A 17,037-nucleotide genomic window follows, 5' to 3' on the forward strand; every position below is an offset into this window, starting at 1 on the left:
AGCTGGGAGATGGATGCATTTTTGCCTTGTTCTGAGTGGTGCCCTCTGGATGAGACGGGATGGGGCAGATGGAGAAGAACAGCTCTTGCTGTGAGCAGCTGGGCTGGCCTTGCAGGGGACACACACAGACTTCGTGTGATATAGGAAATTGCTGAAGTGTGTTATTACGGGTTGGGCTGAAAGGAGAGACTAAAAGAAAGGAGCTGTCTTGTGAAAGGTAGAGGGGGTAGGTGTTTTTAGACTCTTTCCTCCAGTTTTTGCGTTTAGCTGTCATATCCCATGAAAATGAGTTTTCTCTCTTTTAAAAGTTACCTTGTTATAGCTTGTGCTCTAATAAAGAGATCCGAATCCCTTTTGATGTTTCCAGTGCACCTACTTCAAGACAACAATGCAAGCAATTCCCTGCAGCGTGGAGTGACTTCAGAGCCCGCAGTTCTGCCTGGAGATGTCAGACGTTTCCTTCAGAGCTTGCTAGTGCCTTGCTGATGTGAAGCGCAGGCAGACCAAGCAGACAGACCGTGTCATGAATAAGGCAAGGATTTGAGTAGGAGTCATGGTTTTAATTTTGCACTTTGCTGTAAAAAGGGAAGCCCTTGGCCATATTCAGCAAGGGAGACTGAGAGAAAGGTTAGACCTTACCCAGCGAGTCAGTAGCCGGTAATCACGGTACACTTAACATGACACTTGTTTTAGGAAAAGTTCAGGTCTAGTGAAGTGAGCTCTCTATGCATTTTTTACTTTCTGGAAAAATTTTACCTACATAAGATCAGACGTTTCAATCAAGATACTATTTTTTCCCCCAAAACAAAATTAAACCTTTAATAAAAAAAAACATTGGGAGGTTTTGATTGTTTTTAATAAAGAGAATGAGGTGAACAGTTCCACTGTTGAGTGCTTCCTGGTTTGACCACTTTTCTTAGTTCAGTCCTTCTGAATGGATGTATTTCTTTGAGTTAATTTCTAAATGAACCAAGAAATTACAAATAAATCTCTCATCTGAACACTGTTTAGATAAATCTCATACTCAGATGTCGTTATCGAAAAGCTCATATCATATCAAATTAATGAAGATAATTATGTATTGCACCTAATATATTACACTCAGCTTGATCTAATGGATATGTTATCTTGATTTTTGAACTTGGCAAAGTAAGTTTGTTCATGTCAGACTTTCATGTATAGCAGGGCAATCAAAATCTAGAAAAATAATCAAAAGAGCAGAGTTTATAAAACATGAATAGTTTAAAAATGATGCTCAACAGTTTTTGGCTGTGTGTTTTCTCCAGAGGTGCTTATTAGATTTGGGGATTTTTGGTTTTTGCTGCTAAACTGGTAATTAAAATAAGTATAGGAAGATTCAACTGATTACATAGTTAATGGTTGAACTTAATTCTACTGATGCAAAGAAGCCATAGTATATTACTACTGTCTTCAGCCTCTCTTGTCTTGCCCTGGTATTTGTATATCTATATGGACACAGTAAGCAGGATTTATAGCAGAATTTCACTATAGATTCCAAAATCTTAGGTTTTTATCCTGTGAAAGTAAGAACAAAAAATCATTTGAATTCAGGTTCCTTGTTCAACTACTTTTGCAGCAGGGTTACTGTTCACAGGTCTGTAGTTCCAAAGGTCAGGCTGCTTTTCCAGAGTCCTGGATTGCATTTTTAAAAAAGAAATGTTTTCTCTATCTGAAGTATTTTATATAGCTCCAGTCCAAGGCAGGCAATTAATGTCTGTGCTCAGTGGAAGCTGAGAGGTTGATAGGCTCCATAGCATAATGCTACGGTGTTTCTAACCGCTGATTCTAATGTTAATTTGTGGGTTTCAAAATGGAAAATTATATGTGTGTGCATGTGTGAATAATATTTAAAAAAAAAAAAACACTATGTAGAACACTTCATATTTTGTTTTCTTTGAACATTGTTATTATCTGTGTATTTTCCACAGAGGAAGAATGTATTAATGTAATTGGGCAGTAGCTCAAGGAGTGAATAGAACTGAGATTTCCTCCATTAATATTTCAATCAAGACCTGATGACTCAGTTAACAATAATAATGTATTCTCCATAATTTACTGCTCTTTATACTGCTGGGGTGTCATATGCAAGGAGACTGGATAGATGCCATGGGTTAAATGTGGAAAAAATGGGCCTTTTTACAGCTGCAGAGTTCTGCTCCAATGTTTTGTTGTTTCTCCTATTCTCGATTTGTGATAATGTTATCTCTGTCAGTGCAGTAATGGTCAGTGAGACCTTGGATGTAGCAGCAAAGGAGTGTAATTTTCCCTAACTGACAACTCCCCTAACATTAAGACAAGCTCCTTTTCCCTTTTTGCCAGTTAAATGGCAGATCCATACAGCTGGTTCCTGGGTGACAAGAAGCTGTTAGTAAGCCAAGGACCAATTTGCAAGGTGCTCCGGTGAAATTCCCCTGAAGAAGAGATGCTCCAAACTTTGCTCCAAGGGAGATTAAGCCTGGGACTTGGACACACTGTTCTCACCTAGCTCAGTTCCACATTGGATGAAGCAGGGGTCCTGGTGGTGTTGTATATTATTTTATAATTAAAGACTGAAAAGCAGAATGTATGTGCAAGAGGGGTATCATTAACTTAATGCTGAGCTCTTGATGCTGAAAGCTCAGTGCTATCTTAACATGCAATCTGATCCAAAGAATATTTATTACTGTTTGATTTTTCTGGGTCATTACAGCTAAATAGTAAGCTTTCCAGTTTTGTTTTTCTGGCATCTATGTCTGCAAAACTCAGATTTCCTGCTGTTGGTAAAGGAAACACTAGCTGTACATTGAATAAAAACAAAGTGGCACTTTGGAAATTAAGTTTCAGTGATAATATTGAGAAACGCTTTACAGAACTGCTGCCTTTGTCTAGCTTTTATTATTATTATTATTATTACTACTACTATTATTAAAACCCTTTTCAGGTGGTTTATACTGAATTGGCTTATGGGAGGAAAATCAGAAAGTTCCCATTAATTTTGTGGCACAGCATCCATGAGGTTTTCTTTTTTTTTTTTTTTTTCATTTGTGATGTCATGCTTTTTCTGCATTTGTGGAAAGGTTGCTCTGTATATATTGGTATTGGAGAGTGTCTGAGGGTAAATACTATGCCCCGCTGAGCAACAGCAGTTATTTTACAAGGGCTGTCTTTTGCACGCAAAACATATACCAACATTTTGTTTGTTCCCATGGACTGGGTACAATTGATACTGCTGCTAGGCCACAAGGTAGATTTTATGCCCTTGAAATTTTTAGACTGCTTATATGTGTTTGGTTATCTTTGTCTCCTATTACGTTATCTTTATCAAGTTTAATTTGTCTGTTAATATCTTGGGAATTTTGTGTAATCACATTTTTCTTCCAACAGTGAATTTATAATTGGATAATAATTACTTAAATTTTCTTTTTATCAGGATTTATTGGTTCATATTTTATTATCTATGAATCATGTAAATATACAAGGGGTTTAGGGTGAGTTTCTTTTAGCACTTTTTCCCCCTGTAAGTCTGTTGAAAACTGTGGAGGACTTAAGAACTGTGCTATGGCAACATTTTTACGCTTAAAGTGGGTGGCATGCTTGCTCTTTAAAGATAGTGCATTGCTTTTAATAGTCCAGAGCCTTTTTGCCTTGTTGTGTTTGTCTTGCAATTGTTCCATGGGAATAATACTAATTGCCTAGTTTGACCTCAATAGTATACGTGGCCTTGAAGCAGACAGTGCTTAAAGACAGAAAGGTAAATGAAAAATGCAATAAGATACAAAATGGTGCTTGCCAAAGTAGCCTGCTTCCTTTTTTTTGGCGACATTTTGTAAACGAAAGGGACTCTGTGAAGCATTATATGCTGGCCTTGATCAGAAATTTGTATTCTAATGCCATATGAACAAAACTGGAAAGAGTCTCCTTGGTCTCCAAGTTCAGACAAAAGATTACACGCAGGAAGTCATTTATTCCCATACTTTTCAAGCAGCTCCTTACAATTAATGAGAATTTTTTTATCCTCACTACTCGGAGTGGAGGGGAGTTTTCATATCTCGCTGTTTGAGAACTGCCTTCTAATTTCCAACTGAAATTTATCTTCAGATAATGAATACCCATATGTTCCTGCATCAACACTGCTCTTCAGCTTCAATAGCTCTTTTCCCTCTTTGCTCTTAACCCCTGAGATATTTACAACAGCAATCTAATCCCCTTTAACTGCTGTTTTGTTGGACTGAGTTCTCCTAAATGGTTCAGAGATGTAATATGAGTAACAGTATTATCGAATAGTGTCACTCCAGAATTACTTTGTGGACAAACCTCATTAACTACTTTCCTGAAAGGACTTGTTGCAAACAGTGAGAATATACCAAAGCATGCTGATGATAAAAATGTAGGAGGTTTTGTCGGTGAAAAAGAGAATTCAAACATCTTACGTCAGAGTAGGAGTGATTTTTTAAAATTTATTGTATTTTTTGCAGATTGGGAAAGTAAAAATGGAATTAAGCTGATGGTATAAACTTTAAAAGCATGACAGAGGTATGATTAACCTATGTTACCCCTGCTCACAAGGGATTGATTCCAGCTGGAATAAGGACAGAGAAGGACTGCTAGGATGAATAGAAGAATTTCAGATCTCAGTTTTGGGGTTTTTTTTGTCTCTCCAGAAAAATGTAACAAATCGTTTTTCAATTCCAGTGTCAATAAAATGTTTTCTTAGAGTGAAAACTTGTTCTTCAGGATATGATTACACTGTTCAAAGCTGGGTTTCGCTTTTAATATAAAGTATTTTTGTTACTGTTACCAATGAAGCCAGTGATTTTTACAAAAACAGAGAAGTGCATCTATTTTTAATACCTCTGTCTTCCCATCTTGAAGACTTCGGGTTTTTTAGGAGGAGATACTGTGGTTGGATGCCTCCTGTACCAGGAGAACAAGTCAGATATCAGTGATGACATCTGACATATGTTACTGAACTATGTACGTCACTTAGGGCCCAATGTGGAAGATGACAAAAGATAATTAATTTTGATTTCATGCTTGTGATTCCTTAAGGAAGACTTTAATGGTGTGTGTGGAATATCAAGATACATGTACTAAGTCACTGCATAAGAGCAAGACCTCAGTCTTTTGGAAGCAGTGATTACACCTTCTAATTCAAACTCTCCAGCAAGGCAGATGGCTTTTCTTCGTGATATTTGAATACACCTTTTCTGCTAGCTATTATGTGAACTAAGGATATATATCCTTAGTAATTGTGAGAAATGTGTTCCTCTTCTAGCAACCAGGAGCTGTTTTTTAGCACACACAGTGCCTTGGTTTGCACTCAGCCATAAAATCAAGGTCTTTCTATTTACAAAGGTACAGAATAATTTATATCAATATAACTAATTTAATTGCTCTCTTTTTCTGTTTAATTCCTAGGGTCTCCATGTTTACACGTTCTATGGTCACCTGCATTCCTGTAATCATGCTACATTCAATATGAAGGTAAGTTCTTCGTATGAATTTCCTTTTCTTTTCTTTTTTTTTTTTTTTCTTTTAATTCATCGTGTTCCTTGCTCTGGTAAATACTGTCATGCGCTTTGATGAAATAGATACCTCTGTGGCTGAATTCAGGATTAGTAATGACTTCTAGAGCGGATCAGCGTGGCACACACCTGCCAACCAGAGTAGAGTCCCAGAGACTGTTACAATAAAGCTGCCCCCTCCTTGCTCCTACCTCCTCTTTTCCTTTGATCAGTGCATGATATCTAAGCCATTCTCCTTTGTCATGATCATTTAGTTACTTTACGTAAATGAAATTTGAGGTTAGATTATTTTCCTGGATGGTTAAATTTATAGCTGTTGTCTAAAAAGGATCATTTTGATTGGGATTGGTGACAGACTGATCTGAATGCCTGTTAATTTTGGAAGGGAAGTAATTTTTCCAAAATGTTTCCTTGAGGTGATATGTAATATTCTGAAATGGTTAAAACTTTTGTGATGTATGGTTCCCCTAGCTTTCCTAGTCACACTGCTCTTCAAAACTGGTGTGGAAGTGGTGAGGCGTATGCTGGTGGTGAGGCATGTACTGGTTTCTGCTACCACTTGCACTGCTTTCTCTCAGGGACCAGCTTTCCTCCATCTTTCCTGAAAAAATATCTTAACAGTGTTCACGCTCCCTGTGCTCTCACTGCAGAGCAAGGTCCCGATTTTTACTGTAGGAAATCCTGAATATTCTCTTCTAGTTCAGTATCAACTACTGCTTTCCCATCTGCTTACGTCAACCCTATGTGTTTATAAGGTAAAACCTAAGGGCTGACGTAGCAGAAGTGTGGGATAAACTTATGTCAAGAGGGGGAATAAGAATTCCCAAGGCATCCTAATCCTTTCTTGGCCACATGCATGTATCTGTATATTTGACAGGCACAACCTGCCTCTCAATATTGTGAAACACCATGGTGTAGAGCAAAGAATATTTAACAGTAGCAAGAATTGTGAGGGAAATACTATAGCAACGCTATAGCACTGTCTTTAACGTGAGTATTTACAAAGAACCTCATGTTCTAACGTGACCTATAATGATGAACAGGAAGCTGAAAGACTGTGTGCTGATAATCTTCCAGATAAGCATGTTATTTTGATAAAGAATATTATAGCTGGCATTAAACTTTAGACTAAAATCATTGGTTGACATTCTCAATGATTGAATTAGTAAAAATGGAAACATCCAGTGCAGCATTGATTAAACTGAGCGAGGAATATAATTTCAGAAGCTGTAATTGCAGTTATATAAATTAACTCTGTATGTACTGGAAAACTACTGAAAAGACTAAGTAGTTGGGACCAAGTAGTTGGTCCTGAGTTGTACAAGTTACAGTTGTCACATTGGTTGGCTAGCAAAGCAAGTGCTGTGTTTCAACCAAATATAGCAACAAAGAGCGGCTTTCTTACCCTCTGGTGTTTGCCCACTAAGAAATGAAAACATTCCACCCTAAACCAGCTAATTAAGATGTTTTGAGTGACAATTTTTTTGGTAACTCTTTCTGTTAAAAGGTGTGTGTCTTATGAGGAAAAAGGTTTTTTTTATAGAAATATTAGTATTCTCAACATTATTTTCATTGGAAAGATTTTGGAGATTGAGCATAGAGTGTTTGGACAAAGGTGCAACATCACTTCCTGAGTGGCCAATAGAAAGCCTAATTGCTAGACCTGGCCAAAGCAACTTCGCAGCCAGGAAAAGATCTGTTGGAAAAGTCTGGTTTCTTAAGTTTGAAATGGCCAAACAGAAGGCTGATTTCTGATAGAATCCTACCTGGATTTTTTTTTTTTTTAATTTTTTTTTTTTATTTTTATATCCTAATGTCACAGTTCTGCAGATCCCATGCTTTGTCAGAATTCTTGTCTATAGAATCAGTCTCTGCGGGTGCAGTGCTGTAATGGTGAAATATCCCAAGAGATTCACTTCTTTTTCTGCTTAGGATATAGGTCAGTTTAAGTAGGCTCCTAAGTCACTTCAGTGGGCTTGTGATAGTTGTGTCTCAGGCTGCTTGGTGCCCAAAGGAGTTTTGAAAGGACATGAAATTCTAATTACGCAATGTCCTGTAGAGAAAATAATAATAAAAAAAAGAACAGATCTTCTAGTTAAATCAGAGAGCCATCCAGGCAGTGTGTCCAAAACTTAACGGATATTTTAGGCAAAGAGTATTGTATGAGGAAGAAGGAAAAAAAGAATAATACATTTATACAAATTGAATAAATCCTCATTAGACTCTGTGAAACTGATTAAATCTGAGTTATTTACTATACCATGCTTCTGAAACTGTAGTTAATAGTTTTTTTATTAAGTGGGCGACATTTAAAGCCAGAACTCTTAATACTGTTAGAGTCCATAATTAGCAATTTTTCTATGGAACATAACTTCCAGTTTGGCACTTGAAATGTGGCCATTTGTTGGAGGCTGCCTTGCTGGGACACGAGCTCTCTGGAGAATCTGGCAGGTAGTCATATCGCCCTGATAGATACTCTGCTCTAACTTCTGTAGTTGTGGTTATATCAGGACTTTAAATGATACCACTTTCAGCAGTGCGGTTTTCAAGTTGGTTCTCTGTCTGTAGAAAGTTTGAGAAAATTTGAGCAAAATCCATATAGCTGCTTTTGAATTGAAGGTGTAGAAAAATGCATCTTTCCTCCTGAAAGTTGATGTTACTATCCCTTTTACTCCCATGTCCCCGTAACACAACTAACTTTGTAGAGAAAAATGTTTCAGATGTTTCTTTTCCACTGAGGGCTAAGCCTCTGAGTAGAAACACATGCGTGTGCTTGCAAGGGTGGCTTTTTAGAAGCTACTCCAATTCTTTTCAAAGGCTCTGAGTGAAGTAAAAAAATGCCTTACCTGGGAAAGCAAAGTTATGCACTCCAGGGAAACCCAAGTGAGACTGCACCTAAGAGGCAAAGTAATTTCCCTAGCTTTTGAACATTACTGGGATTTGAGGTGACCCCACTTAATTGTTGGATTCAGTATGACTGCACAAATGTAGGCTTACGGTGGGCAAAAGGTGATGGAGGGACCTCCTTTTCTACCAAAGCGCCTACATCTGGAGCTCAAGGCAGGGATGTCCAAGTCAGCCCTGGCTTCCTCCTTCTCTGTTGTGGACGTTATGGAGGTGCTTTATGCATCTGTATAATTCATGTAAAGATGAAAAATCAAACCACTAACATTTTTACATTAGTACTTGTTTTTCATCAACAACTAGGAGAAAACAATGCCATTTCATACAGTAGAATTCATACAAGGAATGGTGATCTCTTCTTGAACATTAGCAAACCTTTTCTATAGTGCAATATAAAATCTAAGTATGGCTTAAATAGCATTTGAAATAAGTTTTGCTTGTACTTTGCACAGTATTTTCGCAGCTTGGCAAATCACTGTATGCTAATGAAGTATAAAGACTATAGTTGCTTGGTTGAATCATTGTGAATTTAAAGTAGAATGAAATTTGCTCCCTTATGTGCATGTATATACGTGTTTGTGTTCAAATAAGAGTATGATTATCATTCACCTGTGTTTGTCTGTATCTGCCATGCTGTGTTCCTATAATGTCTGGACGTTAAGAAATCATTACAGAGGTTACCAAGTTTCCTTCAAACAAAAATTAGGTTTTGGAATTATGGTTTATATTAGGAAAACCTAAAAGACTACAAAAACCACGCCTGATAGCAACTGCCCAATTTTACCTCCCCAAGCCAAAATGCAAACAACAGTTAGGTCGTTCTTCCATTGATTTACTGAAGGACAAATAATGTCAGACAGTTTTTAAACAAAAACAAAATTTCAATTTTGTTTACCTCCTCAGCAGTCCAGTTGGATGTCAGCTACCATTTAGCTGGGCCAATAATATTGATATTTGATGTCAGTTCTTATTCATTACTGCACCCAAATGATGCAAAAGTCAGATCTTTCAGATGTTTCTATGGATGGCCAAATAAAGCCAGGGATGTCTGACTGCATCTAACAGACACAAACAAGAAAAGAACAGAATACAAAATCAAAAACCTATCTGCTCTTATTGTTATTTATGTATTCAAAGTGTTCACCTCTTTGCATAAACTCAAAGCCAGTTACTGACAAAGGTTACCTAGTAATATCAAACGTGTTCAATTATACATGCAAAAAGGCTAATAGGTTCTTCCTCTAGTTTATTTCTGTCTCTGTGCATAAGAAATATAATTACAGAACTGAATTACATTTTAAATACAGATTTTAGTATCGTTAGTTAACCATTTTCAGGCCATTGAACGCTGTTAGAAGTAAAAAAAATAAATCTATTCTGTCTGTGTCATGGCAAAGAATAAAATCTGCATAAAAATAGTCTCATTTCACTCGTTGGCAAAAAGCTCTTTCTGATAATAGTGAAATTCGCAGAAAGCCGTGCTATAATCAATTCATCCGTTCTATGAAATATTCCTGTTATTCCCTATTTTTGGAAGTAATTTTCCTGGAATGATCTCTTCCTTTGGTCAGGCATACCGTTTAATCGCTTCCTGTCATCCCTGATGCTATTGGTATTCACAGACCCCTACAGTTAGCAAGTATGTGCCTGTTTTACGCATTAGGTGTAGACCAGATAAAGTTTTGTGAAGCCGCTCTAGGAGAATTGAGTAGATCCATCTTTATTTTGATCAGTGTAAATAGTCTTGCTATCCAGCTCTGATATCCGAGTCTTAATATAGAAGGCTGGATAAACAAGGAAGACTATGTCTACCAGATATCCTAGAAGTTAAAAAATTCCTCCAGCTCTTTCTGTGAGGAAGCTCCAATGTGTGTGGACCTATCTGACCATGTTCAGAAGGCCAAGGAAATTCATGCCGCCTTGGTTTTTACGGGGGTGTCTCTCCCAAGGTGCTGTATTTCTGTCTCCCTGAAAAAAGTCTTTTATCAAAGGTGCTTCAATGGGGCTAAAAAAAATCCAAGCCTGATTTTTAAATGTCACACCTTGTTGGTGTCATTCAGGTTCCCATCACCATTTCCAGTTTCTTATCAGAGATTGTTTGCAAAGAAAAACTTCACAGGTGTCATACATCTCAATAAGTCAGTGACAAAGAAAAATCCTTTTTTCTTTCACGCATAGCAGATGATGGTGACCGAGACCTTTGGTGTCAGTGTTTAAATGCACCGACTGCCCCTAGAGTTTACCTCTGCACTTTTAAATTAGGCAACATGCAGTTCCTTTGCTGTCTTAGTTTGGAATAAATTTGGCTTCCTGGGTTATTTTTGGAACCGTTTCCCAGTTATTATTTATTATGATTAAAAAAATATATCTTTCAGTCTTGAAGTTTGTTTAATCAAGGCCCAAGTTGCCTTTGGAAACTTAGAATTAACCAACCTTTCCGTTCTTCCCAGTGTAATTTATTTGGCTGAGATTTTAAACCCAGTCTCATCAAGGTGACTAACTGAAAATAATCACACGTCAGGAAAATTCACCTTCTTTTATTTTAAGCATTTGACACTTTGTATTATGAGATGTGAGGTTAGCTCATTCTGCCAGAGGACCTCTCTCCTGCAGCCTCAGGATTTATCTCTCTCCTCCATTTTACATAGAGGTTGGGTTTTTTTGTTTGTTTGGTTGGTTTTTTAACCCAGGAATCCCTTCTGATGTTGTTTGTGGTCACGATGCAGGTACTCTCTATAAATCACAAAGTATCTCACAACATTCACCCAAACAAACATGCAAAACCTTCTTTTGTTCTTCTTCCCGATGGTAGGTTCTAGGAAAGTACTTCAAACCCATCAAGAAATGGAAAGCAAAGAAACTTACTGTAACGTTGATCGTTTCTGAAAAAGCCACTGCCTTGTGTTCTCTTTCCTTGCTTTGCCATAGCAAAAAAATAAATGCACTTTTTCCCAATAATGATGTTTTTAGAGACATAACTTTCAGCTTTCTCAGTCACCAAGCGTTACAAGGTGGATATCTGCCTGTCTGCAGTTATTAGATAAAGGCCTCACGCTCTGTAAGAGGCGTTGCGTTCCTACCCGGTCAGTCCTTTCAGTCCCCTCTTTGTGGCACACGCTCTTTGCTGGATGCCAGTAGTTCTACGTGGTCTCGGTGCTGTGAGTGCAAGACATACCTTAGGTTAACGTGGTGTCAACTAGCACCTGGGCTTTGTAAAAGTGAAATAACTGAGGGACAGCTCTTCTTCCTTGTGAGCAAGCTGCATATACCACGATGCCAGAAAGTCTCTAGTCATCATCACGGAGACTTCTGTGCTCCAGAAGCAGATTACATGAAGATGGTGTAGATGAGGAACGTGGGGTAGGAAGCAGGGCAGGTGTCTGCCATCATACTGTCTCATTCATTGGTTTTGAACCAGCAGTAAATGAAATATTTAGCTGAATATCATTTTAATGAGATTTTGCTCTCATTTAAATATTTGCATATGATGAACCTTTGTCTCAACTCTTCATGATAAAACTCTGGGGTAATGCATAGACATTTGGATTTTAGACAACTCTGTAAAGCCCAAGAAGAGAAAATGTGGCATCCTTTTTAACTAGCTTTGACATAATTTGCTTTTGCCTATCTTTGAAAAACCCGTATGTTTTAGATCAGATTGGCCCTTGGAAACATCCTCAGCAGAAACAATTAACTGACCACACAGTAGTTTCTTACATGTTTTCAGATTTGATATTTACACGTATAAACATTGTTATGTCCATTTGCTCATAAGTATAACTGAAAGAAAGAGATTATCTCCTTTAATGTGATTTTGTTTGCTTAATTGTGCGCTCTGCAGTGAATGTGACCCTCTGTGTATACAATACATGAAGCAAGCGCTGTTTAGCATGCAAAACTGCTAGCAGTGTGGAAAACTTTGCCCTTCTTTCTTAGAGGAGAAGAATTAATTTGTGTATCCTAAGGAATAAGGATTTTTTTTTTTAAATTGCATCTCCTGGCCCAGCATGCCAGACTTTCCTGGCAGGTGTACACTGTGGGTCCAGGCCCCAGCATAATTAATTTTTTTTATTTTAACAGCTGGTTTTTAAACTTGTCATTTTGCGAAATAAAATCAGAATACGAAGATCCATCTAGATTATTTTAAATTCAATTTCCCACCTGCAATGCAGTCAAACTTGCCGCTCTATGTGATATTTCACAGGTTGTAATGTTTTAAAATACATGAGAAAGCAGCATACCATCCCCACCCTCTATCCTGTAAGTCTCTCATGTGACAGTCATTTTCTCAATAAATTGTGAGACTTTTATCCGCAGTGCTGTTGCTATCGCTGACTTGAATGGGAATGATAGCAGACGCTCAGTGCTGAGCTGTGAGGCTGGGGCTCCAGATGCGGCTGCTCACGCTGAATCTGCTCACCTCCTGCTCACCCAGCACTCCCAGTTTGCCGTGGCCAGGTGTGGACTGGGGCTCACATTACATTAGCCAGGTTACCTGTTAAAATAGATGCCGTAAGTATGGTTTTGCATTGGTGAAAAGCATAGGCGCAACAGCTATTCCAACAAAAAGCATGTTTGTGGAAAGTTAACTCTTCAGGGGGCTTAAACTAAATTTGGGTTAGAGAAGTGGGTTTAGTTTAGACCAATGATTTGTGTTTGGTAAGAGGACTCTTGAACTGTTTACCGCTTATCAAATCATGGCTAAAGGGAAGCAGCGTGCTTGAAAGAGTGCTGTATACGTGGTTGTGTAGTATATGGCTTTATACAATACAAAGTTGGTTTTAAAATGAACTTATGCAAGAGTGAAAGTAGGGCCAAATTCGGAAAGGCCTCTCTGTTATGAAAATGCAATTAAACTGTAGTTGAAAAAATATCACTGTTAGCAGGTACTTGAATATCAGAATGGTTTAATTCTTAAAATAATTGAGAACGCGCAGCTGAAGTCCTTCAGGGATAGGAATACAGATTATTCTATTTTGATATTTAGCTGTTTTTTTGTGACGTAGTTCTTGAAATAATGGGATGAGGTTTGTTGAGCTGATCATTCTTTTGCCTGAAATACTTTGAAACTGGGAGAAACACTCCTACACTTCCCAGAGTTCAGAATTGGGCAACCTTCTTGAATGCATTTTATTTACTGTTGATGTTTCTTCCTTATGCATTTAGTTTCCCTTAAAAAAGACAAGATAAAGAGCTTAATATTAAGTTGAACTTTCCATTTTACATGTTCCTTTGGTAGTTTCTGTTTCAAAAAAGCACATGTAGTTCACTGACACCTATTTTCTTTCAGTGACTTAAATGTTCCGCATTTTAAAGTGGATAATTTCACATTTCAGCAATAGATCTATTGCCACTAGTACTAATTTATGAATTTATGAAAGTATGCATTACATCTATATATTAACATTATTGCAATGGATACTAACCCATATGTAAAAAATATACTTATTTAGACTTTAAGGAACTGAATGACAATAAAATCCCTGTACACGAACATGGCGTACCCTAGGAATTTGTTATGCTTCTTGCTCTCAGGAGCATTACCTAATCAGGTAATGATGACACCTAACTTCACTTTAGTCGTAGTATCACTCAAAATACTGAGAAAAGCCAGTAATGGCAATTATCATTCATCTCCTCCTCTCCCTGCACAGCTCCCAGAATTCAAAGGCACTTCTTTGATGGTTAGAAAGGAAAAACAAAATTGATTATTTTAAACCTCTCTGCAAAAGATACTGCTCTCTTTGCAGCACTGTTTCAAGTGCAATGTCAACTATGGCTAGCAGTAACTCTGCAGGGAGTGCAGTGATCTTGGGTTTCATATGTAAATTTATGCAAAGGGCTTCTGCAAGCCTAGCATGTGTTGTTCTCCTCAAACACCACAAGGCATTTCATGCTACTTGATGTGGCAAAGGGAAGAGAGATTCCCTCTGTTTCACACAGCAAGAGGAAAGCCTGCAGAGTGCATGTAAACAAACAAGAAACCCATGATCCATCATTATTTTTGAAAGTCGGTAGAACTGGAAATTCTGCTGCAACAAAGTTCTACCATTCCCATTGATTATTTCTAATGGAGCTCCTCCTTTGGAGGACACGAGGGGTGTTCTTTGTGAGTCTCCATATACTCTGAAAGAATAATATTAATAACCTAGAAATAATATCTTTTTAGGATATTCTTCATCTTGATCAAACTCACTGAGAAAATGAGGATAAGAAGTAAAAAAAATCTATCTTGATATCTTTAAGCTTCTCGGTATGCGATGGCCCCCGTACCTGTTCATTTATCACCACAGACATCTCATCCACATTTTTTTTCTATTTCCTGATATATTTGTTTCTCCTCCACTTTCTAATAGCAATAGACTTTTGGTCACTGATCACATTAAAGAGGCATCTATGTGCCTCTACCTTCCTGTAATAAATTTCCCTTCTACTTGAAACCTCTCCTGAGGACTGTCTGGTGGTTACCTTTGCTCTATTTGGCTGTTTGTATTAGCAGCACTCACCCCTCAGTCAGGTCTTCTCTCTCCTTTGCACTTCCCACTAGGACTTGCCCTCTCCACAACTACACGCTTCTGTGTACCTGCAGACAGTCCTCATGTTATAGCTGAAGCTGGTCAGGTCCCAACATGTACCAGCAGTAATTGCAAAGTATTCAATCTTGGACATTAATTTAGAGTGGCTAATTTGAAGAACCCTACATTTTTACAGCACTTCTGATGAGTTAATACTCTTTCACCTTTGTTACAGTAAGTGATCAGTTTGTCTGTGTTCTGGACTGCAGCATCATGTGAAAGAGGAAAACGTTGACACAGAATTCCCCTATTATGTTTGTAAAACGTGTTTTGACTTACCACAATCGTTATGAACCCCAGCTGCTGGGGCGCCTGAAGGAAAAAGAGCCAGCAAAAGAATTTGAGCCGAGACAGGAATCGTCCCTGCTTCCCACAGGCATAAAACAACAATTATCCAGAGGCGTCTCCTTTGAGCTAGTGGGGTAGGTGCTGATATTGCTGGGTAAGTGGGATTAGGAGAGAGCTTGGCATGAATTCTTATAGTTTTGAATCCATAATGTTTTTTTAATAATAGATATTGCATTGCCTGTTTGTTCAAATGTTCGCAGTGCACATAGAGCTGGATTAGGAGGAGGATGCTTTTGCCCCAGAGCATGCACAGTCACTATGCTCTCAAAACCTGCACATTGAACAATAATATCAAGGGATTGCAATAGATCAGTAATCACAATAGGTACAGAGAAAATAGAAAATTCTTACAGCAAGTTGTACCAATTCTACTACACAGTGCAAAATTAGGAGTTCTTCATTGACAACTGATAAGAACATTGGAGGGTTCTTCTGTAGGAACCAATACAATTTTTTGCCTCAGTCTTCACTGGCAAAGACTGCAGCCACACTACCCCTAATGGAGAAGGCAATAGTGAAGACTGGGAAAATGAAGAACTGCCCACAGTAGGTGAAGATCAAGTATGAGACCACCTAAGGAACCTGAAGGTGCACAAATCCATGGGACCTGATGAGGTACATCCACAGGTCCTGAGGGAACTGGTAGACAAAGTTGCTAAGCCATTATCCACCATATTTGAGAAGTTGTGGTAGTCTGGTGAGGTTCCTGCTGACTGGAAAAGGGGAAACATAACCCGTATTTTCAAAAAGGGAAAAAAGGAAGACTTGGGGAACTACAGGCCAGTCAGTCTCACCTTTGTGCCCAGCAAGATCATGGAGCAGATCCTTCTGGAAACTCTGCTAAGGCACATGGGAAAAATGAGGTGATTGGTAGCAGCCAACATGGATTCACTAAGGACAACTCACACCTGACAAATTTGGTAGCCTTCTACAAGGGGGTTACAGTGACAGTGGACAAGGAAAGATCAACTGATGTTGTCTGCCTGGACTTGTGCAAAGCATTTGACACCATCCTGCATGATATCCTGTTCTTTAAATTGGAGAGACATGGATTTGTCAGGTGGACCACTCAGTGGATAAGGAACTGGCTGGATGGTCGCACTCAAAGAGTTGTGGTCAACAGCTCAATGTCCAAGTGGCAGCCAGTTATGAGTGGTGTTCGTCAGGGGTTGGTACTGGGACTGGTGCTGTTCAGCATCTTTGTTCAAGTGCTCCCTCAGCAAGTCTGCCAATGATACCAAGCTGTGCAGTGAGGTAGACATGCTGGAGGGGAGGGATGCCATCCAGAGGGACCTGGACAGGCTGGAAAGGTGGGCCTGTGCCAACCTCATGAAGTACAACAAGGTCAAGTGTAAGGTCCTACACCTGGGTTGGGGCAATCCCAAGCACAAATACAGGCTCAGCGGAAAATGGATTGAGGTCAGCCCTGAGGAGAAGGACCTGGGGATGCTGATTGATGAGAAGCTCAACATAAGCCGGCAATGAGTGATCGCAGCCCAGAAAGCCAACTGTATCCTGGGCTGCATCAGAAGTGTGGCCAGCAGGTCAAGGGAGGTGATTCTTCCCCTCTACTCCACTTTCGTGGGACCCCACCTGGAGTACTGCATCCAGCTCTGGAGCCCCCAACATAAGAAGGACATGGACCTGTTGGAGCGACTCCAGAGGAGGGCCACCAAGATGATCAG

The 17,037-nt window shown here is 38.8% G+C and overlaps 1 protein-coding gene across 1 annotated transcript in view; it reads left to right on the forward strand.

Annotated features, from left to right (window-relative positions):
* The window catches only part of SPAG16 (sperm associated antigen 16), a gene marked incomplete at both ends in the record, with an annotated part of 451,795 nt that overhangs the window by 311,621 nt on the left and 123,137 nt on the right, over positions 1 to 17,037 (forward strand). Inside the window, 1 exon segment of the mRNA XM_082484005.1 lies at positions 5,419 to 5,484. Coding sequence (XP_082340131.1) covers positions 5,419 to 5,484 — 66 coding nt within the window.

This window comes from Vanellus vanellus (genome assembly GCF_965231255.1).
Source record: "Vanellus vanellus genome assembly, chromosome: 5".
In the NCBI taxonomy this organism is placed as follows: Eukaryota; Metazoa; Chordata; class Aves; order Charadriiformes; family Charadriidae; genus Vanellus; species Vanellus vanellus.